The sequence below is a fragment of the Coccomyxa subellipsoidea genome (assembly GCF_000258705.1).
Source record: "Coccomyxa subellipsoidea C-169, whole genome shotgun sequence".
Lineage (NCBI taxonomy): Eukaryota > Viridiplantae > Chlorophyta > Trebouxiophyceae > Coccomyxaceae > Coccomyxa > Coccomyxa subellipsoidea.
The window spans coordinates 1233570-1259863 of NW_005178033.1; the positions used below are offsets into that span (position 1 = coordinate 1233570).

At 52.2% G+C, this 26294-nt stretch overlaps 9 protein-coding genes across 9 annotated transcripts; 4 read left to right on the plus strand and 5 right to left on the minus strand.

Annotated features, from left to right (window-relative positions):
* Nucleotides 1-1060: 1060 nt before the first annotated feature.
* On the minus strand, nt 1061-2681 carry COCSUDRAFT_29619 (hypothetical protein; the record flags this gene model as incomplete). Its single annotated transcript, XM_005646831.1, has 3 exons — nt 2464-2681; nt 2218-2312; nt 1061-1966 (listed from the first exon to the last, which is right to left on the minus strand). A coding segment is annotated over exon 3 (900 nt), but the record flags the coding sequence as incomplete, so codon positions are not given.
* Nucleotides 2682-3073: 392 nt separating this feature from the next.
* COCSUDRAFT_42677 (hypothetical protein) lies at nt 3074-4238 on the plus strand (the record flags this gene model as incomplete). The annotated part of the gene is made up of 6 exons (XM_005646832.1): nt 3074-3122; nt 3183-3346; nt 3487-3610; nt 3727-3806; nt 3940-4054; nt 4159-4238. The coding sequence occupies 6 exons, from the start codon at nt 3074-3076 to the stop codon at nt 4236-4238; spliced, it is 612 nt and encodes a 203-aa protein (XP_005646889.1).
* Nucleotides 4239-5731: 1493 nt separating this feature from the next.
* On the plus strand, nt 5732-8610 carry COCSUDRAFT_47841 (hypothetical protein). Its single transcript, XM_005646833.1, has 6 exons — nt 5732-6005; nt 6355-6622; nt 6736-6900; nt 7045-7247; nt 7532-7813; nt 8168-8610. Exons 1-6 carry the CDS (start codon nt 5889-5891, stop codon nt 8324-8326), a joined length of 1194 nt encoding a protein of 397 aa, XP_005646890.1. The 5' UTR covers nt 5732-5888; the 3' UTR covers nt 8327-8610.
* Nucleotides 8611-8989: 379 nt separating this feature from the next.
* Nucleotides 8990-11991, minus strand: COCSUDRAFT_37014 (putative bifunctional dihydrofolate reductase-thymidylate synthase; the record flags this gene model as incomplete). The annotated part of the gene is made up of 10 exons (XM_005646834.1): nt 8990-9100; nt 9212-9325; nt 9585-9701; nt 9946-10168; nt 10454-10583; nt 10766-10916; nt 11036-11233; nt 11372-11510; nt 11626; nt 11736-11991. 10 exons carry the CDS (start codon nt 11989-11991, stop codon nt 8990-8992), a joined length of 1440 nt encoding a protein of 479 aa, XP_005646891.1.
* A 274-nt stretch (nt 11992-12265) lies between these two features.
* COCSUDRAFT_33484 (hypothetical protein) lies at nt 12266-14042 on the plus strand. The gene is made up of 7 exons (XM_005646835.1): nt 12266-12551; nt 12639-12740; nt 12830-12893; nt 12996-13146; nt 13274-13433; nt 13543-13678; nt 13766-14042. The coding sequence occupies exons 1-7, from the start codon at nt 12527-12529 to the stop codon at nt 13839-13841; spliced, it is 714 nt and encodes a 237-aa protein (XP_005646892.1). The 5' UTR covers nt 12266-12526; the 3' UTR covers nt 13842-14042.
* Nucleotides 14043-14670: 628 nt separating this feature from the next.
* On the minus strand, nt 14671-15718 carry COCSUDRAFT_42681 (hypothetical protein; the record flags this gene model as incomplete). The annotated part of the gene is made up of 4 exons (XM_005646836.1): nt 14671-14817; nt 14949-15111; nt 15272-15423; nt 15536-15718. 4 exons carry the CDS (start codon nt 15716-15718, stop codon nt 14671-14673), a joined length of 645 nt encoding a protein of 214 aa, XP_005646893.1.
* A 1045-nt stretch (nt 15719-16763) lies between these two features.
* Nucleotides 16764-17380, plus strand: COCSUDRAFT_83471 (hypothetical protein; the record flags this gene model as incomplete). The annotated part of the gene is made up of 3 exons (XM_005647001.1): nt 16764-16870; nt 17017-17185; nt 17279-17380. 3 exons carry the CDS (start codon nt 16764-16766, stop codon nt 17378-17380), a joined length of 378 nt encoding a protein of 125 aa, XP_005647058.1.
* Nucleotides 17381-17799: 419 nt separating this feature from the next.
* On the minus strand, nt 17800-20635 carry COCSUDRAFT_16765 (Presenilin-domain-containing protein; the record flags this gene model as incomplete). Its single annotated transcript, XM_005646837.1, has 9 exons — nt 17800-17948; nt 18245-18528; nt 18891-18960; nt 19142-19293; nt 19428-19507; nt 19627-19815; nt 19980-20126; nt 20248-20358; nt 20501-20635. Coding segments are annotated over 9 exons (1317 nt in total), but the record flags the coding sequence as incomplete, so codon positions are not given.
* A 683-nt stretch (nt 20636-21318) lies between these two features.
* Nucleotides 21319-26018, minus strand: COCSUDRAFT_56044 (hypothetical protein; the record flags this gene model as incomplete). The annotated part of the gene is made up of 12 exons (XM_005646838.1): nt 21319-21422; nt 21724-21913; nt 22143-22288; nt 22394-22583; nt 22766-22922; nt 23091-23251; nt 23425-23654; nt 23895-24205; nt 24430-24791; nt 25018-25179; nt 25387-25710; nt 25962-26018. 12 exons carry the CDS (start codon nt 26016-26018, stop codon nt 21319-21321), a joined length of 2394 nt encoding a protein of 797 aa, XP_005646895.1.
* Between the last annotated feature and the right edge of the window lie 276 nt (nt 26019-26294).

Here is a 26294-nt window from a genome sequence, read left to right on the forward strand (position 1 = left end):
TAATTGTACAGGGCACATCTTGACGTAAACGCCAGGCATGATGGACGAAAGATTATACCTTCGCCAATATGGGTCAAACTGGCAAGCAATGTCAATGAAGAAGTACTTCAGATCCTTGCCCTCCTCAGGCTTGAACTCCTTCAGCAGACGCTGCAGGAGCAACTCGTAGTAAACAAAGCACTCCGGTGTGAACAGGTTTGCCGCCACGAGAACATACCCGTGGCGGCAAACTGCTGCTGCCACGCCCTACGCACAAGCACATGCGGGAGTGTCAGACCGGCTCCAAAGCACCAGCACATCTTCTTGTTACACGCTTTCCTGCCAAGCAAGGTACATCCTGCAGAGCTGCAATTTAAGGCTGCCATAACCCTACCCCTTGTTGAACTCGCCAGATCCAAGCAAGACCCAATCAACCGTGGGCATGGTATTCAGTATTTTTACCACCTGAAGCAAGGCACGCTAGGGTGCTGCCAAGTATTACCCTTGCCAGCCGGGGCCAGGAAAAAAAGAGAAAAAAATCATGGATATATGAGATGCATGCCAACATCAGTAAGCGCAACAAGATCCCAGAAAAATGCGAGGAGACTCACTTGCACATATAGGCGCAGCTGCGTGTCTGAGGCGGTTGGCGTGGCAGCAACGAACTGAGAGCAGACCGGCCGCTCCAGCGCCGCCGGGTCCAAGGCCTTCCGTTGAGCGAGCAAGGCCTTCACCTCTTCATCAGCAATGAAGGGGCTATAGGGCAGCTTCGGCTGCAGGAAATCAGAGGCTTTGCCCGCCGCCCTGAGCTGCGTGAGTCCCAGGCAGGCGTCAGCAATGGCTGCCACGCAAGTGCGAAAGCAGCAAGGACACTGCACAGTGGGGCCCCCGGAGGCACGACTGTCCAGAGATTCCTGGGTCGCCGGGCCCACCTCAGCTGCATCTCTGCCAGTTTGAGCCGCGAGGCTGCCTGCTTCCATTTCTGGTGGCGATGACGACGCTGCTGCTTCCCTCTGAGTGTTCTCCTGGGGCGGCGGCGGCTGGCCGAGCTGCAAGTCTGAGTCACCGCTGAGCCCTGCCTCCGAACAGATGGGCTGCACGCCAAGCCTGTTGAGGTCATGTGTGGCGATGTCCATTCTGCGCCACTGTCTGACCGCCACTGGGAGGTTCCTCCAGATATTTTTGGGCAGGCCACTCAGTTGCCCGTACGGCACACAGCCGTTCCTGACGTGCACCTCCTCCAGGGCGCTAGTCCAGGCGACCATTGAGGTTGGGCTGGCGAGGCTGAGCTCATGCGTCTGCAACATGAGCGCTCCAGAGTAGTAAACCAGCGGCCTCTGTGGCGTTGCAGGAAAGCATCCCATGCTCACAGGATCGACTGTGAAGGCGGCACTGCACCCGCCACACCTGAATGCTGGGGGGCTGACCTCTGTCCTGCCGCTGATCGAGACATACACAAGCCTGCTGATCGTCTCCACCTGCTCCCACACTGATCCCACCCTCCCAGCCTGACTGCATGGACTGCAAGCGGGCAGGGCTGCTCTGGCAGCTGTCAAAAACTCTGCCTGCAGCTGCTGCTTCAGTGCTGCTTGGCGTGCAGGCTGACCAGCTTGGAAACATGTGTTCCTGAATACATTGTCATCAAAGCACGCATCCCATGCTTGGTGCAGCCGTCTATTATCCTCTTGAGCTGCCTGTTTCCGCAGACGCCGGCGTGAGGGCGGAGGCTGATAATAGGCAGCAGCGGCTTCTCCATCTCCATCTGCAAAGCCATCCTGCTGTTCTTCCTGCTGAGCTGTGTTTCTTGCAGGGATCCGCCAGGATGGAAGGGCGCTGGCCGGCCTCCGGGGTCCCCTCGGTGCAGATGTTGCCACAGTGCTGCCTAGGTTCCTCCCAAATCTGCGGCCTGGCTGCAGCAGAGCAGGAGTGTCGGCTGATGGTATCACCTTGACACTGACCCTCCACCTCTTGTTCCTGACCATTCGTCCTGCATGAAGTCATCACACAACGGTTTCTGCAAGTGATCCACCAGGACATTAAAGGAATGAGAAGTACATCAGCAGCATGCCTTCTAGTACAAGTGATACAACTATCCTTACAAGCACCTGGGCTACTTGCTACTCTTTGGGGTGCACAGTCCTCTCCAGATGCTCCTCATCAGATTGGCATTCCAAGCAAAGCCAGGTCAGGGCAGACACCCACGGCTACTCACAGCAGCAGAGGGATCGTAACGCTCACCAGAACAATTGAACTTGATGTTGGTTTAGATTGTAGACGACTTCAGTGTCTGTCCGGTGCATCAGTGCTCAATTCAGGTGAACGCTCTGTGTTGCCTGCACGCATTTCATTTCAAGGAATTGGCTTGGCAGGGCATGCAGTCACTACGAAAGAAGTAGACATGCACGTCGATGGTCGTGACATTCGATTAGCTGAGTCCAAACAAGTCAAGGATGGGGATGCCAAAAAACCGGCAAAAGTGCGAACCTCACATGGCCAGCGACAGAAGACTTCAAGAATTCGTTTAAATTACTCCCATAAACATTTGCGGCCGTCCCACCCCCCTTTCAAATCCTACTTTGCAACGGTAACCTGGCAAATGGCATTGCTGTCTTCGCAGAAACGAGTAGCGCACGATCCTATAGATACAGGCTTGACCGAAATAATTAGCTTGACGGAGGTACTATGCAATGCTGAGATTGTTGTAGGTAAATCTGAAGGATGTGCAGCATTGCTTTTGTTATTGCACGCCCCGAAGGGGCGTGCTCAGAAAGAGAGCCAAATCCACTAATGTAGTGGAGTGCATGTCCACCAAAGTAGTGGATTTTGCCCGACAGAGTAGGATGGCCATTGGTGGAGAAAGTGCCTAGACAGAGAAGGCTGGAAAGGAATTATTATTGTTATTATTATTATTATCATTATTGTTATTATTATTATTGTCATTATTGTTGTCATTGTTGTTGTTGTTTGTTGTTGTTGTTGTTGTTGTTGTTGTTGTTGTTATTGTTGCACGCTTGTTCCAGCCCTCAGGGCTAGGTGCGTTGCAGCAACCTCTCGTTATTATTATCATTATCATTATTATTATTATTATTAGAAGATGTGCAGAAGATGTGCTTGGTGTCATTTTGGGGCTACGAATGAGGCAGGTGTGTGTGCGCAGGACATTGGCAATGAGGAGCTTTCAGAGGCCACGATTGGGTGCGCAGTGCCCTCCAACGGCGAGCTCTTCAAGCGCCTGTTTGAGGCGCCCTACTTCTACGTGCAGCTGGTGCCGGACATTGCTGGCGCTGAGATGGCTGGAACCTTGAAAAACATTGTGGCTCTTGCTGCTGGTTTTGTGGACGGCCTCGGTAAAGGCCCAAACACCAAGGTATGACCTATAGTGCTCACTTATGCTGCAAGTGTGTTGCCTTTTATCCTGTGTTGCAAAATGCATGCGCCAGCCTCCAAGGATGTGTTGTATCAGACAGAAATGTCCCACACAAAGATTCTGTGGGTTGTGCGACACAGGCAGCAATCATGCGGGCTGGGCTGAATGAGATGCGGTCACTAGCTGAGAGGATCTACCCCACAGTGCGCAATGACACATTCTTTGAGAGCTGCGGCGTTGCCGATCTCATCGCCACGTGCTATGGTGGGCTCAGGCTCTGCACTGCAAGTTGGCTACTCTCTACAGTGATAGCTCTGTTTCTGGTGAGGCTGCAGAAGCACGGAGTGGGGTGATAAACTACTGAAATTGCTCAACTGCAGGGGGCAGGAACAGGCTGGTCGCTGAGGCGTATGTGCGTGCATACCAGGGCGGCTCTCCCAAGTCCTTTGACACCCTGGAGGTGAGTTCCTGCCTTTTACAGCTGCGTCTCATGGATGTCATGTCAGGCTGGCTGGTACAAGATCTGCTATTTGGTGTTTAATATATCAGACTGACTGAATTTATCCCTGATGACCGCTGCGGCTGTTGTGCAGGCAGAGCTTCTGGCAGGCCAGAAGCTCCAGGGTGTGCTGACATCAGATGAAGTCCAATCCATCCTGCAGATAAGGGGATGGGAACCAGAGTATCCGCTGTTTACCACTGTGAATGGTGCGCACTTTTGTCGTGTAGTACAGACCTTCGATCAATTTGCTGAGATACTGCACGGACACATACCTTGAGACACAGTATTAACAATGTTGCTGGATGCGCAGGTATTGTTAATGGCCTCTTGCCCCCAGTAGCCATTACTATGTACAGGTCTGCAGCAGCGGACAGTCAGTCACAAACCTAGATTGGATGGCATTCTCAGAGGCTCTGGACAGGCTTGTGACCTTTGCATTAAACCTCTCACATTGATGCTAATTGGTCAGGCCAGTTACTGTGCCTACACATCCCTGCTTTCTGCTTTATACATTTTTGCGTGCAGCACTGTGTCCCTTTGTACGCATCCTTCAGTGCCATTTGAAGGGTTCCTGGGCAGATCTACTTGCTGCCTCATCTCTTTGATACGGAGCGGCTGCGGTCATATGAGCTGATCACATGTGTGAATCAGTGATTTCTCCGCGCGGGAGCCGCTATTTTTATTCAGCTAGTGGTGACATTATATGTACCATCATCAAGTAGCTTTTGTGTATTGGATGTGTGCTAGGCACTTCTGTCTCGGCTGCCGCTAGGCGGCCGAGACAGACTGTCTCGGAAATCTTACTCTATTTCGGAACTAAGTCTGGTCTGTTTTTAAGTTTCTTGGTCATCATGATATAATCGATTATGCATTGTTACCATGCTATCTTACATAAAATGCATTATGAAGGCAAAGAGTTACAGCAGTGAGCTAGTAGCTTTCACTTTGCAATTGTATTCTTTGCATTGCAAATCTATAGCTAGGCCTGGAGTCCTAGGAGTCTTCCTACACTCACTGATGGCATGATTATGCATATGTACATGATGTGTGCCACAGCACATGATGTGCTATGCGCCAATCCAGTGAACTGGTGGCAAGCGCATGTATACGTATACAATAGAGTGAAAATCCAGTTTTTTTGGTTTTAGGGTTACAGGTCATCATAACATTATCATTATTATTATTAGCATTACACGCTTTTCCTGCCAAGAGGCCCTCCCGGGCAAGGTGCATCCTGCAGACAAGCTGCAGTGAAATTTCTTTAAAGGCTGCCACAATCCTACCCCGTGTTGGACTCGCCACATCCAAGCAAGACCCAATCAACCGTGGGCACGGTGCTCAGTATCTGTACCGCCACCCGCCAGCCGGGGCCATATTATAATAATAACGATTAATACTATTAGTAGGCCGCGGCATGCCGTGTGCATGCGAGCCATTGATTTATGCGCATGCATGCCCGGCACTGGGGGCATTTGCGCAGCGCCCAGTCGAAATATCGGTTGGCCGGTCCTAGCAAAGTACTTGTTGCAGGAAATTCCGAGTTCGACGTGATGTCTTCAAGACTAAGAAGTTTTTAGCGCTTAAACTATTGACTGCGCTGCAGCCGGTTGGTACCTCAGGTTGGTGCCGCGGCCGGCCGGCTAGGCGCGCTGACCGTGGTGCCATCTCTGATTTGGCAGTCGTCACGAGTAAAGTACCTGTTACAGCATGCTTGTCTATGGTTGAAGTATTTCTGGGAAAACAATGAATGCAGGGCTTAAGCGCTTGTGGCAAGAGGGGTTTAGACAACCCTAGCATGACTAACCCTGGCCCAGATCAGAGATGCGCGCTTTCTCGGCGCAAGAACAGTGATCTGTGTTGTTTTGCGCCTGTTGGGACCCGCCAGCAAGTGGTTGAAGAGGCAAAGACAAGATCTGCCGACAGTTTTGGCATCGTAAGTGCAAATCAGGGACGGGCTCCTTCACTTAGCGATTCCGAAGGAAGACCTTGTATCTAAGTTTTTAGAATCAAGCATTGGTGCCTATATAAAACCTCGTGCAGATGGCAAGCGAACTTTCCAAGCTCATCGAAGATCAACTTCAAAAGGTTGACGAAGAGAACCAACTCCCTTCTCCAACGGAGAAGCAGCGCCTTCTGTCCTCTTCTCTTCGCATTAAGGTGCCTTCATAATTATCTCTTGTGTGACACATTTCGTAACAACATACTTCCTTGATTTTGTCTGTGACTGTATGTCATCTGGGTCCCTAGGTTGCTTGTGGTTGATGGTGGAGAACATCGCCATCACAGCGACCCAGAAGCATTTTACTGTCAGTGATTGGGGAGAATTACTATGCAGCATGAGTGCAACATGCATCTCCACCTTACTATGTCCGAGGGGCTGTCCGAGGGGCAATCTTATGTTAGGCTGTCTAAGTGTTCTGTGGTCATCATCAAGCCAATTGTGAAGACTTTACTGGTACGCCTTCTATTCGAGGGGGTCCCCTGAACGTGATACTTGTTCACGCAGACATCACCTGGGAAGAAGAACAGTAAGGGCAGCCCTGGCATCGTAAAATTGTCAAAGGAGCAGCCCTCACCACCTTCCATTGCGGGTACATCAGTGCCAGTACCAAGCGGGCACAGCTGGGTCACGGATGGACAGGGATTTCAGTGGACAAAGTGGCGCATTGGTGTGGCGGTCTTCATAGTTGTAGCCATCGTCATCGCCCTCGTTGTGGCATTCTCACATCCGAGCAGCAAAATACATCACACCGACGTTGCAGGATTTTCGCAACGTAAGTCTTCAGCCTTCTGCACTGATCCTGCAAGTTTTCACAAATTATGTCTGTGAAGTCCTGCAGGCACTTTGTTTGTGCAATGACTGACCGCATGACAGCTGGTAATGCAGGGAATGAGGCAGCGACAGAGCCCTTGGTGGCAGGCTCCCCGGTCGGGAGCGATTTGGGGGAAGCAGCAAATGAGAAACAGAAAACAAAATCGATGCAGCATCCCATCGTGGAAGAGAAGGTGGCGGCAGCAGCGGATCACAGCCTCTTGAATTCACCGGAGCCAGGTCTGGGCAATCCTCCCTGTGTCGAGGTTGCGTGCACCAGTCTTGAGTGTCATGTGACATGCCCCTAGCAGTGTCCACCGGCCTGCACTTGCATGTGTGGCCGATACGATGTCACTGGGCTTAAGGACTGACGTGCTTCTGCAGATTCGCTGCTGTCTGCGCCTGGGGCTGCTGGGGAGGTCGGCGCTGCAGAGGTGGGGCACCACAAGCACATGCACAAGCAGCACCCAAAGAACCACGCGCACCCGGGGCAGCACCCTGCGCATGCGCTGGCCCCGCACAAGCTCGCGCCAGCTCCCTTGCTGGCCGCTTCCCCCACGACCGGCGCAGCGCTGCCGCCAAGCAATGTGCGCACCTAGGCTCAACCTGCTTGTTCAATGGTTCAGGAGTATTCAGCGTCGAAACATTTGCACGTGCAATTGCACCGTCAAGAGCTACAAATTTCACCGCCACTCACCTGACCACAGCATATCACATCAAATCATGAGCTGTGTCTGAAGTCTGCCAAAGTCTGAAATTGTCTTGGCCAGCTCGATCATCACCAACCTTCACTTAGCCTCTGATTGCTTGAGAAGGTCGCCAACTTGCGGCAGGCAATTATGGCGACTCATGTTTGCGTTGTGTGCAACAGGTGCCGGCCATGGGTCCTGAAGCTCTGGCGGCCTGGTTTGGAACGGTGGCCCCGTCAGCGGGCGACCCGGCGGCGGGGCCCCTCGCTGCGGCGGCGCCAGGGGGCGCAGACGCGGCGGACTCGGGGTGGTTCGGCCTGACGGCCGGCATCCACCGTGCGGTGCCGGGCGTGGCAGGCAATCCGCTGGACCTGCAGCAGCCGGCGACTGTCCAGGACATGGTCCTTGCTGGCGCCAACGAAGCCTTTGACAAACTCCACGGCGGCGGCCAGCAGATGGAGCAGGTGAGCTTTGATCAGTAGACACCATCTGAAGACGGTGTTGCTGGTGTACTAGGGGCAGCACTTGTTTGTGCAATTCATCGGTAAAACACTTGCGAACATGCTGTTGAAATTGAGCAGGTTTTTGTCTTTTTTTTTAAGTACTCGTATATCTGTAATGCCTCATTCTGTTGAACTGAAGCTAAAATTGTGCCACCGCCTGCCTCGCTCTGTCAGACCTGCCTGGACATGCGCACTCAGGATGCGATGCGTATGTCATGTGGCGCGGTGTCGTTGACATGACATTGTGGCAGTGCAAACGCATGTGTTGGAGTACCGAGTGTTGAGTCGACACGTGATGTGAGTGTGCGCCTGCAGCAGCCAGAGGAGGGACAGGGGATTGCTGGGGTGGCGGGATTCACAGCTGAGGAGGACAGTGAGGAGTGGGTGGGGGAGGATGATATTGACAAGGAGGATTTGGAGGTGGCTGGAGGCATCACTGGTCAGGACAGTCTCATTGACTACAATGCAGGATGAGGGCGCCTGACACATGCAGGTGGTGAGATAGGAGGTGCTCTGAACTGTCACACAACACAAGTCCAACAGTAAGATGTGATCATGAGAGAGTGTTCATAGGACCTACAGCAGAGAGGTGCCTTGTGTATTGATCAATACTTCTGGGTCGTTGTACTGGTTTTTCCTGCAGTCCTCCATTGCCGCGCAGGAATGTAGCTCTACAGTGAGGGCGTACCAAGCTTGGCCAACACTGCCAAGCTAGCCGATACTGTAACATCTTTCAATTTTTAAGTTTTACTCAGTCTTAAAAACAAGTGCCCCCGCTGGCGGGGGGCGATATAAATACTGAGCACCGTGCCCACGGTTGATTGGGTCTTGCTTGGATCTGGCAAGTCCAACAAGGGGTAGGATTATGGCAGCCTTCAACTGCAGCTTGTCTGCAGGACGCGCCTTGCCTCTTTGCAGGAAAAGCGTGTGATAATAATGATAATGATAAAAACAAGTGTGCTCATCTACTGATCATCAAAAAGTGCATACTCAAATTTTCTTGCTCAGATCCTGTTACACCGTTTAAGTTAATGCTGGAACCTGCTTGGCGCATTTGCAGGGTCAACAACAAAGTGCAGTCCTTTCAATGCACCCACTATTAGCACATAAAATTTGAAAGAGGGCTGCCTTTATATGTCAGACAGCCATCTTCATGGCGATCTTCTTGTGGGGCTCGTAGTGCAGTAGCTCAAAGTCTTCATAAACGAAATTGTCAATGTCTGATTTGGCAGGGTTGACTTTGAGCACCTGCACGGCACAATCAATCGGTCACTGATGGCACGCATCTGATCGCCAAGGAAATTGTAATCATATCAGACACTTGAAATTGACCCATCTGCGCCAATATCAGGAACCCACCGGAAAGGCCCTGGGAGCATTTTTGAGCTGCTCCTTGAGCGGGTCCACGTGGTTGGCATACACGTGCGCATCACCCAGCACATGCACCAGCTCCCCAGGCTGCAGCCCGCACACCTGCACTCCACATTTGCCCGTTATAAAAGACATCTTTGCACTCTGCATCATCCACCTGATGTCCCAGGTTGGCGCAAGGCAGTTCAAGCTTGGCTACACCCGCCAAACCCAACTGAATTGCAGCGCACAGACCCCCCTGAACTGTGCATTTGGCATTGGCCTTCGTGACGGATGCAGCAATGAAACTCAGCGGAAAAGTTTAAATTTGTAGCACGCCAGCAGAGTTGGGCCTCTTCAAGGAGAGGGTGCAGCAGCGTGCCTGGGCGATGATGCGGGTGAGGAGGGCGTAGGAGGCGATGTTGAAGGGGACGCCGAGGCCCAGGTCGCAGGAGCGCTGGTACATCTGGCAGCTCAGCTCGCCCTCCGCCACAAAGAACTGCTCGGCATCACATTGCCAACCCACATCAGCCACTGAATCAGCGCATCCTGACACCTGCCATTCAACTCTCAGCATTGCCAAGCTTACACCTTCAGCTCAGGAATCGCCCGAGACACGTAGGGCAACATAAGGGGCAAGATGAGGGGTGTGAGAAAATACATGTGTTCCAAAACAATTTTTCAAGGTTAAATTGAAAAACCACATGAGTTAATACGCATGTGTCGGGGGTAGTCTGCTGTGCCTGGCAGAAGAGGTGGCAGGGGGGCAGGGCCATGTCTGGGAGCGCGGCCGGGTTCCAGGCGGTCAGCACGTGGCGCCGGTCGTATGGCTTGGCCTTGATCCCTGCAATCAGTGCTGCCAGCTGGTCCACGCCCTTGCCGGTGTAGTCCGCGTGCATGTCGGTGTACTCTGCGCCAAAGTGACGCCATTGGAAGCCGTACACCGGACCCAGATCCCCCTCCTCTCTGCACGCCAGCACGCCACACCGGGGGGTCCGTCTGCCAGCCTTCGCGTGCGACTCAAGAGATACATCACAATACCCCCACCGCCCTCCAGCCTCACATTCAGGACGCTGTAAAACTGAGTGCTCAAGCAGGGATGCACAGACAGACCTGGCGTGGGATGGGGAGGGTGAGCAGATGAAAAGAGATCAGAATCATGAGCATCACTGGCATGCTGTCACAATGCTGGGTCTTCAGAGTGGCTGCAGTCTTGCAAGACCTCTGCCCGAAAAGGGCAAGAAGCGGCACCTGTGGTTGAGGCCGATGCTGTCCAGGTACTCCCTGGAGCCATTGCCATCCCAGATGCCCACGCCTTTTGCCTTGAGCACGTTGGCATTCGTGCTGCCGCTGATGAACCAGAGCAGCTCCTCCACCACGCCTGCCACCAACACGACAGATTTTGCCTGGATCTTACTAAGTTTTTACCCTCTACCAGGCCATATTGATGGTACTGTACTAAATGAATACAACCAGACAAAATATCTTGGGCCGCAGCGATACTCTTTACGGCGTTCACAATGGTTAGATTGACAGGCGTGGACAAGGGAGGCGAGAGGGCACCTCTCCAGAAGGTGCGTTTGGTGGTGAGCAGCGGGAAGGTGTGCCGCAGGTTGAAGCGCATCTGGCAGCCAAATTTGGTGAAGGTGCCCGTGCCCGTCCTGTCTCCGCGGAATACCCCGTTGCGGATGATGTCATCCACCATGTTCAGATACTGAGCACACAGCACAGGGCACCAGCTCAGTCCCCCAACACGCCTCTTAAAGTACCCATGACATGCAATTTGCCATGCGTGAGGCATACAAATTAACAGAAAGAGAGTGGCTGACGTGCCTGCAGCTCTTCATGCTGGGCTGCCACTGCAGGGGGCAGGGCTGGGGGGCTGCTGCTGCTGGAGGCAGAGGCGGGCACGTAGCACTGGAAGGAGTAGCGCATGTCCCCGTTGCGGCGCGGCGCTGACTCAGACCACAGCCGCCACTTGTCCAAACTCATCTCCGGGAAGAAGGTATCGCACTCTATGTCCGCCTCAATCTGTGCCCCCCTCAATTTTTCAACACGGGCAGGGAACAGCCCATTTAGGCCTTGTAAAAAGAACAGGAAATATATAGTGTTGTGCGTTTCGTTTTTGAATGCAAGGTACTGGTGGGTGGGTGGGTGGGTGAGGCTCACCGCAGTGAAGTGCACGGCTGAGCAGAGTGGGGAGGGCAATGCCTCCTCGTACACTTTGCCACCGCCAATGACAAAGACCGTCTCTATGCGCTCCTTGAACGAGGTCTCACCCAGCAACGCCATGGCAGCCTCCAGGCTGCTGGTCAGGTGAGCACCCTGAATGAAAATTCTAAGCTCAGAAACCTGCCACAACCGTTTGTCTCTTAGTTGATGGAGCTGTTTTGTTCGTGTTGAACTAATACCCATCAAGTCACCCTTGTCATTATATAGCTTTGAAACTCATTGCAAACTTTCACCTTATATGAAGTGGCATTTGGACGACTGTCTCCCTGCGTGTTGCCCTGTGCTGCCTGGTTCTCATCACCAACCGAGCCTCGGCTCAGCACTACATTCACCCTTCCTGGCAGTGGTCTGAACTTTGGAGGGATGGACTCCCATGTTTTTCGTCCCATCACGACTGCATTCTGGTTGTTGGGGTCCGCCGTTCTGGTTGTGAGCTCCTTGAAGTATGCCATGTCACCTGGCAATTTCCAAGGCATCGTCCCTCCCTTTCCGATCCCAAGCTTCCTTGTCGCAGCCACGACAATCTGAAATGTGAGCTGTTCCGCTGCTGCGGCCATCCTTGTCTGTGACTCCTGCAAGTCCTTCAAGTTGATGCTCTGAGGATCGTTGCAAACTCCACAGATGGCAAAGTTTCAAGGTGACAAATGCAACATCACAAAATCAGATTAGTTCTAAAGTCAATGATCTTTGTTCCTTGTGGTTCAGACAAATCTGGTCTGGCCTGGTCTGGCAAATTTGAAAAGGAGCAGCACGTGATTACATGTTATTGTCACGTGCTGCAATGCTCTACAAATTGGGTCCTGTGCCACCCATCAGGCAAAATGGATTAACATCGCATGCAGCAAATTAACAAACCTTTTCAGATCGAACAAACGGATTGAAAGGCGGCACCTAGCGCGTCGTCCGTTGGCATCGCAGATCTGTCCAAACATGCTAATGAATGCCAGAAGCTCTCGTGTTACGTGCACATCAGGCCGGTCATGGCCTGCCAGTCCCATAATTCTACCAAGCAGACTTCATTGCAGTGCAAGAATTGCTCTTCAATGCCGCATGATAGGAAGACCTGGCCACAGTACTAGGAGGAGCTTTCTCATGTGCGACGCCACTGCGTCGCAAGGTATCATTAATACAAAAGTCCTTATTTGAGTGGAAGAGTTTTATTACCCGTTGCAAAGCATTTCTTAGATCTCTCTGGACTGTGTAGGTCAAGAGGTGTTCAGGGGAGTGTATGGGGACTGGCAGGTTGAAGAGAGCGACGTTAGGGAAGTGCTGGGATACCGTGCTGGCATCTCAGTGGCTGCAGCAGGTGATCATGTATGGGCAAGCACTCTCAAAGCATCATGGTTATGCTCCCATAAGCCTTAATATAAATCATTTCCATTCTTTGCCTTGCAGCCCTCCTATTGGACACCATCATTGCCCTCGGAATTCAAAATGGATCACCATTACAGTTCCTGAGGTACGCATGCCGTGCTCAGCGGAGACTTATCCTTTGTTTGTCCGACCTTATGGTGTCACCTGCTTTGATGCCCTGGTGTTCATTGTGTAATTTGCTGTGCAGGGAATGGCAGAATGCCATCTGCCTCATTGGGGCAGGCGGCCTGGGGGTATCCCTTGTCCTGATCCACATATATGTGGCCCCCTTGAAACGCTTCATCCAGCTCCTATGGGCTTCTGGTGTCATAGGCAGCCTCAGCATCATGGCATCGCAGGTACAATGTACCCCAGGGGACCCTCTTTGATTTCAAACCTCATGCTTCCAATGAACTTTTTGGAAGGTAACCCAGCCTGTGTTTAAGCTTTGGTGCAGCCATACTTACTGTTGCGATGGTGTTGCAGCCGCAGCCAGTCACGGATTTTGTGGCAAGCAACCCGGGCGCCGTTTGGGCTGTCGGCCCCTTCTTTGCTGCCGTCACTGGAGTGGCCTTCAAGGAAGGGGTGTGCTATGGGAAACCGGAATGCGCTGTTCTCTTCTTCCTCACACCTGCACTCCTCTTGGGTGAGTGCCTTCGTTTGCTGTGACTGCTGGTCCTTCTGTGCAAAGCCTGGTGAGGGAAGTTGCCCTTATATCGGGCATATAGTCTCACTCGTGAGGGGTTGCCTTGCAGGGCACCTCAGTGGCGCTGTACCAGAGTCAGCGGAGCGTGTGCTGCTGTTGGCATTCCTTGGAACGTCGCTGATTTTTGCAGGGAGAAAATGGACACAGCCCATCAAAGATGACATAGGAGACAAGAGCGTCTTCACGTGAGTCAGTCTTGGTAGTGCCACACCAGTTATGACTCATTGCCTTCAGAAGTAAAGATGGTACATTAAATGTGCTCTTGCTTGCAGGTTTCTGGCTATGTCTGAGGAAGAGCAGCAAAAGCTGCTTATGCAGAAAGAGCAGGAGAAGGTACTGGAGGACTGAAATTATCAAGACAGCGAGTGCCTGCGTTTGCATGGGGGGACTTGTGGGTCTACAAGTCGCATAGAAAGACAGATTGGTCATTGAGGAGACACTGCACAACTTTCAGCACAGTGTGTACAGCTAAAAATGTATAGCTCATCTTTGAAGCTCAACAGTTTCATCCATACTACGTATCAGTCCTTGTAATTTTTGCTTCAATTGTCATCTCACAACATGTATATTTCACGCAAATTGCAGGCTCATACATCATACTTCCTTTCTGCTATGCTATGACAGCCTTTGCAAGCACTTTTCCAGAGACTCTATATGAACTCCAAGTGCTGCTTTCCGGGCGGCTCTGACCTCGACCAAGAATGACCTTTCTGCTGCGACGGGCGCATCTGCAGGGAAACACAAAGGTTTGGGTAAATAGCTCTACACAGAAATAAGACTCATCGTCTCGCAGTGCTTGATGCAGTACCCTGTCACAGGGTCCCTGTGGCAGCTCATCGCTTCAAATTGAAAACTGCCATACCTCCAAGTGCAAGTTAACTAGCAAATGTGCCAGGCAGTGCATACCTGCTCTGTGCAAGCGATTCAAGATCTCTCGGTCCTGCTTGAGGGTTGTGGGGAACTGATCCAACCGAGCCTGCATCTGTGCAAGCTCTGATTCAAGCTCCTTTATGGTCAATTCTCCCAAAGCGCTCTGCAATGCAAGCCAGGAGAGACTCAGTGAAATCACCGCTGAAGCCATTTGTGCACTTCTAGTACCATTAGAAAGAAAGCAACTTTGGAACCCTCTGGATAACAAAGCATCAGCGCAGTACTATTTGATGTAGTTCAAAAGGAATTAGACCTCGCTGGATGATGTCATGGATGCCAAGGCATCAACATGGAACAGCCGGCTGTCATCCGAGTGGGGCAGCATGAAAGAGTAGTCCAGGGCAGCCTGATCATTTCGTAGCTCATGCCCCTCGCCTTCGTAATTGTAGGTGATCTGCGCTTCACACGGCCTAATGCTAATTTCCATGGTAGCAAGATTGCTGCATACATCTACAGAGCAAGTAAGTAACGGTAAGCTTGCGGCATTTGGCCTCACAGAATGGAATAAGCCCATGCAGTGCTCACCTCCTCACCAGCCTTGATGCCGTCTCCTTCATGGACTAGCTGAAAGGCTCCTCCACGAAAACGGATCCTGTTGTCTGATGCCCGGTCATGGTTGACCATGTCGAACAAGGGCATCATGACACATACATGCTCACCGGTACCTGACTGTCCCATGGTCCAATTCCTGAATGCAGCCATGTGAAATGAGTCAGACAAATAGCAGGCAATGTCTAGGGCAACATTTAGGATTCGTGTGCGGTATTCAAGGGTAGTACTGTACATAAGAGCACAATGTGGGGATTCTAAACTTTAGGGATGGCCCATCCCTAGGATCTAAAGCAAACCTGCTCCGCACGACGTTTGCTGCCCACTGCACCTCGTCCCAATGGATGTCCCGAGAGGGCAGAAGGTTCTGCTTTGAATAAACAAGATCCTGGTCCTGCTCTGTTTGCCATACTGTCTCCAGACGCTCCCTCCTCTCCCTCACTGCACCTTCCTGTTCACACGAAGCCATCACACCAACAATCATACTTCGAGTGTGCCACCTAGGAATCAATCAATTCGTTCAGGATAGTCTGCACGTGGACAATCAAAAGAGGCAGGCTCACCATTTCAGAACACTGCAGCATGCTCAGGGACTGGTCATCCACCGAGTCCCATGCTATAAAATCCTGTGGCCCAGGCAGCGCATTCAGCCATGGCTGGTACTGCGCCCGTCTCCTCCTGTCGTGCTTTATGTGTAGCAGCAGCACCGTGGCCTCTTCGGGGGACCCCTCGAAGGGGATGGCCATGCTCCCAGGGATGGACAAGATGACTTCATCAGGAGAAAAGGAGCGTTTTGCCAGGACCCCTCTTGGCCCCCCAGCTGCTGGGCTGTCTATCATGACATCAGCCTGCGCATCAGTGCTTGTCATGAGGATGGCTAAGACCGTAGCAAGGCCAGATCACTGTAAATTAAGAAACAAGGAAAGTTTCAGATGTGGACAGGATCAGTGGGTGTGACACACCTGCCCCCCTTGCCTCCTGACCCACTCTATAAGATGTTGTTCCTTACTATAGTTCCGTAGGAGGTGTGGTTTCTTCCCCACAGCCTGCATGAGTGGCACAATAATTGATTCAATAGCGTCCATGTTTTATCATTGGCCGCTCGCAGGCATGGAAATGCCCTGGTATTCGATAGGCGTCTTCCTCCTCGCTATCACAGTGTCGACGTCGACAATTTTCAGTGAAGCAGGAGGGATCTTATGGCACACCACCTGAAAGGCGGAGGCTTTACCTTCAGGAAAGCGTCAAAGGCTCGCTGCACTGGGGCAGGGCTAGTTTGGATACCGGCTACTTGTCCAACCGGACTGAACATCGTCGGACCTCGTGAAAGGTTGAAGTAGAAGAAAGCCGCCCCGTTATTCCCAATGATCTTGGGCACTTTCTTGCGACTGTCTTTTCGGGTGTGTGATTGTACTGTGCCAATCTGAAAGTGCTGAAAAGGAAGCGAAGCAGCGGAGAAGGTTGCTGGAGGCAGCCACGACCTGTCGTTTCTTTTCAAATTCGGAGCTGCCACGGTGGTGCATTTTACTTCATTATTTCTCATTGCCAGGGGATGGACCCTCTTGTAAAGGGTTTTACATAGAAGTTTCATGGCATGATCAGAGAAATAATTGTTCTTGGACATTTCTCCGTGAGAAAGGCAACAAGTCACAGAGCAATCAACAGAGTACTTTCAGCGAACACTCACATCTGCCTTTCTGCTGTGTGGAGCGACTGTTCTCCACAGTGTATTGGATCCTTGCCTCATTGGAGCATGCTGACAATAGAATCAAGATCAAGAAGATTTGTAGCATGAGTTTGGATGAAGTACCACCGCCAGGAGCAGCGCTTGTTGAGGAACTCGACAAACGCTTACTGGTACAGCTCAGGGACGGGCGTAAGATAGTTGGCATTCTCAGGTAATCACATCACTCATACTCTCTAATTGTGTAGTACAATACAGCGCAGACATGAATCCACATTTTGAGCGGTCTGGGCTCAAATTGCTACACTGTATTTGCCAGATGCCTTGGACCGTTTGCAAAATTATCATGTATGTGCGCAGATCTTTCGATCAATTTGCCAATCTAGTATTGGAAGGAGCTGTGGAGCGTATCATCGTGGGGATACTCTATGCTGAGGACCCCCTGGGCCTCTATGTTGTCAGAGGCGAGAATGTGGTCCTGCTTGGGGACATTGATGCATCACATGATCCCCCAGCAATCCTTCAAAAGGTATTCAATCGCTTGCAGGCATCTGTCCAAGTGCTTAACATGTGCATGGAGTTGGCCATCTGAGTTTTCATATGTTGCGGATCTGCTGTGCAGGTGAGCTTGGCAGAGATTAGGCAGATACAGCGGGATGAGAAGGAGCAAGAAAAGATCAAAAAGACCATGAAGGCCCGGATGGACTTCTTGGAGTTTGACTGATTGTCTGCACTTACTGCTGAAGACCCCCAATCACACTGGAGACATTTTATCCTCCCGTGATCTGGGATGCTGTTTGTGCAATCAATCCGGTGGAGGGCTAAGGAAGGCAGTATCATGCTATGACGGCTTTGTCTAACAGTAACCAAAGACTAGCGCAAGCTGACAGGCATTTTTACAGTCCAAGAGGCAGCGCAGCAATACTTGACATATTTGGAATCTAGATGAACTTGCATTGCTTTGGCAGTCTTCTCAATGTCGATGGTGAGCCAGTTCCTACAATGCCAGCAAGAAATGCGCAAGCACAGGAATGCCAGTGATGGAATCCTATATATACTGTAAGTGCAGTATTATGACCGTGATTGCAAAGCACAGTCTTCAGCCTTGGTGAGCTATTTTAATTCTTGCCGCCCATTCCAGCATCAGAACATGAGCAGGTTGGTGCTGAGAGGCAGAATGAAGGGCTCCAGCAGTAGCCGTGTGGTGAAGTAGAAGCTGACGCCCAGGGCTATGGAGATGGGCAGCGCAGGCAGCGCCTTCTGGGCAACCGCCAGCAGCAGCAGCGTCATGCCTGTAAGATACCCAACACACCCTCAGCTTGTCCCTTTCCACCTTGTTGCATTTGCATGCCACTGTCCACTTTGTGGCACCAATGCACCCAGCCAGACTCAGCAGCACAAGGCATGTGAGAGACCAGCTGGTATCAAGGCAAGAAAATAAAGAATCATTGCCCCTTCAAGTAAATTGTGCACTTAGGCGACTCCCGTAACCGTCCCCCGTCATACACCCACATCGTGTGGAATGCACAGATGCTCTGACAGAACTTTAAGCAAGGCAGAATGCAATAAATATACAAATTGCACGCACCCAGGCCGGCGATGATGGCGAGGTAGGCGGCGAAGACGGTGAGCATGTCATACATGGCGGCGCGGCCGACCAGCACACTGTAGAAGATGAAGTCGCCAAGGCCCAGCTTTATGGAGTCCGGCAGGCCCCACATCTCGTCGTCCTCGCTTTCGTGAGTGTGGCCAACGTGCCTCTGAGGGTTCAGGGGCGCCGTCGGCAGTGGCAGTGGCACAGAACCACCTGCCCCCATCATCTTGCCTCTGTGAGAGACTCCATCATGTCCTGCCAATGAGGTCAGCTGCCATCTCCAAAGCAGTGCACATTACGGATGGGTGGGAAGGGGGTGGGTGTGGACTTCGTTGCTCAGCGGGAAAGGCCCTTTGGTGGCTGAAGCATATGCAGGGAACGCTTCGCACCTTGTGTGGCATCTGCTGCAGCAGAGCTGGGCGCTGCTTCGCCAGATCGGCTCAGCAATGGCTGCAGGGACCCGTCACCGTCCTCTGCCTCTTCATCTGGAGCAGTACTGGGTTCGCTCTCCGCAGCTGCTGTAGGGTCATCTGTCCCTGAAGCCAATGCATTTAATGTACAGTCCTGATTCCCGTAGACTTACTGTTTGCATGTTTTCACACCAGCACAGACAAGCTTTGTATGAGCAGGTGAACTGAACGTACCTGCTGCCGCTCTACCAGAGCTCCCAACTCCATCCCCGTTCTCTGAAGCATCTGCAATTATCTCATCTCCCAAGATCTGGGTGCCATCCGCTTCATTCTTGGGCTGCCTGACACCCTGCATGCAGAGCTTGAATTATACCGAGCCTTCACATTCTCACTAAGAAGCAGCTCGGGCTAGCTCAACTGCCGCATCCTCACACATGCACAGATGAATAGGCCTTTGCCAGCATGCAACAGAGCTGGTCACCCACCCTCTCTCCATCCCTGTGCGCCGTGCTGCCCTCATCTTCAGAGGTGATGTCTGGCTGTGTCCCCAGTGGCAGCACTGCCAGCTCGTCACCACTTCCTGGTGTGGCTGCAGACACCGCTCCATCCTGCTCCCGCTGACTCTGCCCCGCACTGCCAGAAACCGCCACCGGTCGCCGTCTGGGAGCCTGCAACAAGGGACTAGATTATTTCCAGCAAGCAGGGTTCTCACGGTGGATCAAGACTTAACTGCAGTATGCCCTGTGCTGACCTTGGGATGCTCAGACAGTGAACGCACCGTTGAGCGGCCCTCATAGATGAGTGCCGGAATGTCCTGATCCCGCTCAATGGCCAGCTCCACCAAGACCTGCACAAAGTCATTGAGAGATTTTGAGTCCGTTGCAAGACTTGGAGTGCAAAAAGGAGCTGATGCTGCCTGATGTCTGCACATGTCTGGCTGGCAGGGGCATGATGCAGGAGGGCCACCTTCAGGGGTCCTCCAGGAGTGAGGACTGCATACAAGTCATAGAGCGCCATGGCAATCAGCAGGGTCCAGGTTGTCCATTCTGGAATGAACGTGAACATGTAGGCCGTCACCACCCCGGTCACGACCAGATATCCCTGCTTAAGCAGCACTGGCGCTGGCCAGAAGAATACGCTGCCCACTCCCACCACCTGCGCTCCACAACAAATGCCATGGTAGGCATGAATATGCCGCCTAGGCGCAAAAAGTTGCCCTCCAATGCGCCGATGAATGGACTACAGAGTGTGAAGCATGACTTCCAAATGAGACGCAGTGCGAGGTGAACGAGCTTAAGTCTTAGTGAGGAGTGTCTCACCGCAAAGTTGAAGAGTATATACAGGAAAGAGAAGGCATCCAGCCGCAGGGACGCCTTCTCAATGAGTTGCAGCGCAATGACTCCAGTGAGGAAGAAGAAGATGCTGAAGCCGGCAAATGCCATGTAGCCATATATGAAGCGCACACACTGCATGTGGAAGGGATAACACAGGTTCAGCGCTTACCACTTAATGCAGGTGCAGTGAAATCGAATTTTGATCACACTGGTCAACACTTGTACTATTGATAATTATGCCAGTGTATTTTACCCCATATTTGAAGAGGAGAACGAGAACAAAGGTCATGAGTCCAACTATGACCACAAAGATGAGAGCGTTAATGACGGAACCCGCCAGCTTTGTTCCGGTGGAATCATCTGCCTGCAATCTCAGGAAAAATTTTTCAAACAATTTGACGGTAGCTATGCTGCGATCATGTCTAAAGAAGCTCCGTTTGACAGGTGATACCATCAAGGATGTTTGCTATCAATCTTCAGCCTTGAACAACCTGTATCTGACTTACCTTTTCTGCATAGTATGCTGAAGCTATCAAAAGGGCAGATGTGTCAGAATCGCCGTTGGGGTTCAAGACCCGAACGAGAAAAACTGTTAGTGCCATGCATATTGAGACCGGAGCTACAATACCTGCAACAGACAAAACATCTCAGTAATGAGTATTCAAGTATGCTTCACAAAATGAGTCACGATTAATGAGCAGCCGTGCCTGTGACTTCCTCTCCAAGAGTGTCAAGTGCTCCCTTTGCCATGCTGCAATGCTACGAACACATGCGGGTCTAAATGCAAGATCTATCTCACAGCAGACAACTCTTCTTGTCGTGATGATATCCTTTCCACTGATTCCAATGGTATTTGCTTGCACACAAATTTGCAGCAACTATTCGTGCAGTGCGATCACGTGCAGGTGGAACCGACAACTTGCATGCCACTGCAGTTGGAGTAGGGAGAGACAATTTGTCCCACCTGCCTCGCTACTGTATTCATGGCATGCAAACGCTTAGGACCCCAACATGACAAATTCCAAGATATGCATGAGCAAATGCATGACCAGCCAGCCAGGCTAAGGTTTGGCCGCAGTGATGATTCAACACGAAGCCTGGTGAGCAAATAAAGGTACAACACACTTTCATCTATTGATTTCTCCCAATTGACAGTCAATGTCGCTGCACCAGTTCTCACAACCGTACGCAATCATCTATATATCTCATCTACTGGGCGGATGCCTAGGCCTAGCTAGGTACTCCAGAGAACAATAACTATGCGGGACCCTCAATGTGAAACAGGAGCTCATGATCAATACAACTTCTGCAGATGCAATCTCAGTCACTTGCTCTTCAGCTGCTCGGCCTTCTTTGCACTTGCCTTCTTCTTCTTCAGCGACATTACCATGGCCTTCAGCTGGGCATCAGATGAGGGCTTCCCTGCATCTGCAGCAGAAGAACTAGCTGAACACAAATCACACAAGGATGCCCACTTGGATTCAAGCATGATGTCCTTTTCAATATTTACATCAGACATGATGCAGACAGCGGGCAGGAAAGAATATTCAGATCATCATCCAATATGATGCAGACAGCGGGCAGGATAGAACGTTCAGATCATCATCAAACATGATGCAGACAGCGGGCAGGAAAGAACGTTCAGATCATCATCAAACATGATGCACACAGCGGCAGAAGAAAGAATGCAGAAGAACAGGACAGAGAAGAAGACGAGCGGCACCGGTACCTGAGGGTGCCACGGCAGCCTCCGGAGCAGCATCGATTCCAGCTGGCACCTTGCGCCCCTTGCGCTTTGCCACGGCTGCTGCCAGCTTGGCGGAGCCAGCCGTGTGCGTGAAGCGAGGGTTGGTCGGATCCAGGGCATAATCGGGGTTGGTGAAGATTGCTGAGAACCTAGGATCCTCCAGGTCGGCCTCCTGCACAGCCAGATATTTGATTGGGGGGTCTGTGGTCTGCCACTCACAGCGACACTGCAGCCAAGCTCTGACACTGGTGCTCAAGCCGCAATGTGAAGCTTTAAGACTTGTGCAGATGTCCCCCACATACGTTCAATCCAACCAACTGTGCCTTTTTCAAGCCTTGTGCTTCTCTCTGCCATCCAGAAATTTGAGGCAGGTCCACCTAGGTGGAGGAGCGGAAAGGTACCTTCAGCTTCTGTCCTGCTGTGCCCAAGTCCTCATCATCGCTGCCCGTGGCCCTCTCCATGCGCTTTTGAGCCTTCTTCAGCTTGATGCGCTCCTTGCGTGACAGCTGGCTTGCCTTAGCTTCTGCCGCCTTGTCTGCCTTGGCACCTGCATAGAGCAGATCATTGATGAGTATAACATGCTTGTCGATTTCACACACATCAACCTTGAGTCCATTCTTGAAAAAGACATCGAGCAGCTGCAAAGGCTCACCCAGCACGGCCTGATCATGCAGGGCATGCTCATCCATGAGCAGCAGCTCCAGCTCAGCCTGCCTCCTCCGCTCCTCCTGCTCCTTTGCTTGCTCGGCCGCCACCCGCTCTGTCTTCTTCTTGCGCATCTTCTCCCTCTTGGCCGCCCTCTCCTCCTCCTTCTGAGGCTTGGACGGCTCCTCATCCCCGCCCTGGTGCACAAAGCATGATGGCAGGATCAAATCCATGCATGTTCTTACCTACACACCTTTCAGCAGAACAGATATAATGACATGGCCAAAGAGGTACACACAGAGTCAACGCAGTCTGCGCTGCTTGATTGATCGACAGCAAAGATCGTACAATAATGTTATACATCCTTCAGGTCCCGCACCTGGAAGAAAGGGTCATCGAAGGTGTTGTCATCATGCTGGAGGAAGGCATCCTCCTGCACGTATGCTGGCTGCACGTCATCGCTGATGGCGCCATCTCCATCATCGTCTGAGCTGGCGTAGTGCCTCCCCTTCTTCTTTGCTGCCATCTTCTTCTCCCTGTCATGCCACACCTTCTGCTTCAACAGGTGCACAACTGCCCCAAGACATGAGCCATGAGACTCAAAAAGCACCACTAGAATGCCCTCCACACACACACACACACAATCAAACATATTGAACAAGTTTGAAGAATATAGGAAGGGAAGGTAGCAGTCAGGATCACACCTGCGCCGCAATTCAATCTGCTCCCAAAGGGTCTTGGCCTCCTTGGACTTTGCCTTGTCAGCCAGGCGCTGCGAGAGGCCCTCCAGCGCAGGACCAAAGGTGACCTCCATGTCCACATCCCCCCGTTTCTTGGTCTTCCTCTTCGCTGCCTCCTCTTCGCCCTGCAACATGCGCTCATCCTTAGCATTTAGCTGGAATCCACTGTTGCAAGCAGGCAAAGCACTGCATGCGGCCAGGTGAAATTTTGCAATGTACTCAGAAGTTGCTGTAATTCTTCACATTTCATTGCCTGGCCGTCTAGAAGCCTCGGCCATGGGATAAGCAGCAGGCGCACACTGCCAACAACACATGGCAAGCCATGACACAGGAAGCAGCCATGACATTGGTAGTTGAAGGAGAGACAGCATGCCTGGTCTTCCTCGTCGGCGGTCCCATTTGCTGCAGCGCCCCAGTCCTTGCCACCCTTGCGGTGCAGCGGCTGCTGCGCATCGGCGCCCGCCAACAGCAGCTTCCGGTAGCGGTCCGCATCTGGCACCTCGGCTTCTTCCTCATCCTCATCACTTCCTGTCGCCAGGTACGCCTTCATGTACAGCACCAACAACTGTCAGCCTCTGCTATCATTTTCACCCAGCGCACACCCAAAGCATCCATTGGATATATGCATAAGTGCACTGACAGGTGCCTGCGGCGTCTGGCGAGAAAGGCTGCCGCCGCTTCTTCCAGTCAAAAAAGTGATACAGTCATCCTCGAGCAGGATCTTTTGCTTTACGCTGTGCATGTGCACACTATGACACCAGCCCCAACCCTGTTTGTCCATCTCTGCAAATGAAAGAATCGAGGAATTTTTGGTCAGCTGCAGAGAAAGGTGTAAAGTAGGCTGCAGGGGGCGCGCCTTGAAGTCGTCTTCGCGCAGCTCGTCGGCGGTGACGCGCTTGGACATGGTGCGCTTGCGCTGCTCATCGTCGCCGTCCCAGGTCAGCTTCACGTTGGTGTGCTGCAGCGCGGCCGTCGCGAAGAAGGGCGGCGGCTGGTACTCGGCCGGCGCGCCCGTCGCGCTGTCCCGCACCTTCCGCCCCTCAAAGCTCTGCTCCTCCGGCACAAAGCGCAGGTCCAGCCTGTGTCGCCACCACACAGCTCAAAATTGATGTTGACAATCAAGACCAACCCAACAGGCCATGCACCACACAAGAGGCACACCAGAAACAGCAGGTGGATTTAAGCTGTGCCAGCTCTAATATGGAGCACGCTTCCAGCACGCCAGAAGCAAAATATACAACCACAGGTTGCAGGTGGCAGGCGATCATCATGGCGAACAGAAGAAAGCAGTCAATGTGCTCACCGGTTGGCAGTCAGCTCAAACTCGAGGCCGTCGCACTGGCTGTACAGGTGGGCGCCGGTGGCGACGCTGTCACACTCCACAACTGCGTAGTAGTAGCGCAGCTTTGACCGCTCGTACATGCGCAGGCGGCGCTGGTCGACCTCCGCATCTGACTCCTCAGACTCCTCTTCTGCACCGGGCCTCTTTGCAGCGTCGCTGTCATCATCGTCGTCATCTGAGTCGCTGCCATGTGCTTCTTTGGCGGAGCTCTCCCGCAGTGCCTTTAAGCCAAAGATGGGACGCGGCCCCATGACCGCCTCCTCAGCCATCTGGGCCAGGCCAAAGTCCGACGGATACACTGTCACCCGCTCGATGCGTTGCCCCTGCACAGACCCCAGAATGCGCCCTCATGCCAGCGCCCCTCACTGAGGTCAAGATACGCCGACAGCAGCACGCCAACAACAATGTCTTTGCTGATCTCTGGCCACTGGATCTCTACTTTGCCCTTGATCGGCCCCATTCTCACTTCTCATTACACAAAAGATTTGTCAAGTATTGGGCTTGAAAAGGCTTCAAAGCCCGGATTAAGGGACTCTTAAAAGGCCCCACCTTGTCGAGGAAGGAGCGCAGGACAACCAGGATATCGGTGGCGCGGATGCGCTCCCAATCCAAGTCCAGAACTGCCAGCCTGGAGGTCTCCTCCGCCTCGGGAATGGCCTCGTCCGGATTGGCCGCCATCGCTCCCACTCCCCACTCTGACAGATCGCCCACCTGCGCCAGATCCACTCGGTACTTCATGCCTCCTGCATCAGATTCCCTTGACTGGCTGCCAGTCCACTATTCAAATCCCAGATGATCAAGTTAATAAGACATCGGAGTCACAGCTTAAGGTGTCAATAAAAGCCTCAACACTGACCACCTGTATTTGGCTGTCAGATATTTAACTACTCGGTGCCAGGACTGGGATTGCAGGCGCACCTCATCCTCGTCTTGAAGAGAGGCCATATCGGAGACTGATGCATCCTCATCCTCGCTGCCAGCATCATCATCGCTGCTGCTGTCCGGGCCGGCCAGCCCCCGCATGCGCGCCCACCGTGCTTTTGCCTCTGCGTCCCTGTCAGACTCCTCCTCTTCGCTGCTCTCTTCCTCGGCAGCCTCTGCATCCTCTCCTTCGCTGGGCTCCTCTGCTTCACTGTCAGATGCATGCTCTTCTTGATCCGGCAACTTGGCCTTCTTCTTTGTGTCTGGTGGGAGGGCGCTCTTCTCTGTTCCGGTGTCTGGGGACACTTCTTCGGCCCCATCCTGGAAACAGCAGGACATAGGTCAACGAGAAGGCCAGATGCACTGAACCTACATGATGACGGCAGGTTAATTTTTAGATCTGACAGAGAAGCGAGGACAGACCTGGTCTTGAAGCCGGTAGTATCTGTTCAGGTCTTCATTCTTCCTCTCCCTCTTCACCTATCAGGCCACAGTCAATGGCATATCAGTGTGGCTCAATGACAGGAGTTTCGGCAGAATATATTTTGTTCGGTGGTGCTAGCCAGCCTCACCTTCCTTCCCCGCTTGTCAACAGGTGCTTTATTCTGGAAGCGCTCTTCCGTGAGCATTCCTGCGCCATCAAAGTAATCATCGTCTCAAGCTATCGATCGAGTTATATAAATTCGATAGAGCTGTTGAAGCTAGCTAGTACTGGGCGCACCGCCTACCTTTAAAGCGATCATCGATCTCCACCTTGCGATGCTTGTTCGGGAAAATTTGGAAACGAGCATCTGTATGAAGTTTTGCAAACCGAGGATCTGTCACGACCTGCCCATTTGGCCTCTTCTTGCGTTTTTCTGGGTTTGCCATCGTCTAATAAGTATTCTTAACGATGCAGGAAAGAA

Coding starts and splice junctions, on each gene's coding strand:
- COCSUDRAFT_33484 (XM_005646835.1), top strand. CDS start 12,527: ATGTGCGACGCCACTGCGTCGCAAG. Junction 13,147..13,273: donor TCAGCATCATGGCATCGCAG/GTACAATGTACC, acceptor ATGGTGTTGCAG/CCGCAGCCAGTCACGGATTT. Junction 13,679..13,765: donor GGAGACAAGAGCGTCTTCAC/GTGAGTCAGTCT, acceptor TCTTGCTTGCAG/GTTTCTGGCTATGTCTGAGG.
- COCSUDRAFT_47841 (XM_005646833.1), top strand. CDS start 5,889: ATGGCAAGCGAACTTTCCAAGCTCATCGAAGATCAACTTCAAAAGGTT. Junction 6,623..6,735: donor CGTTGCAGGATTTTCGCAAC/GTAAGTCTTCAG, acceptor CTGGTAATGCAG/GGAATGAGGCAGCGACAGAG. Junction 6,901..7,044: donor CTTGAATTCACCGGAGCCAG/GTCTGGGCAATC, acceptor GTGCTTCTGCAG/ATTCGCTGCTGTCTGCGCCT.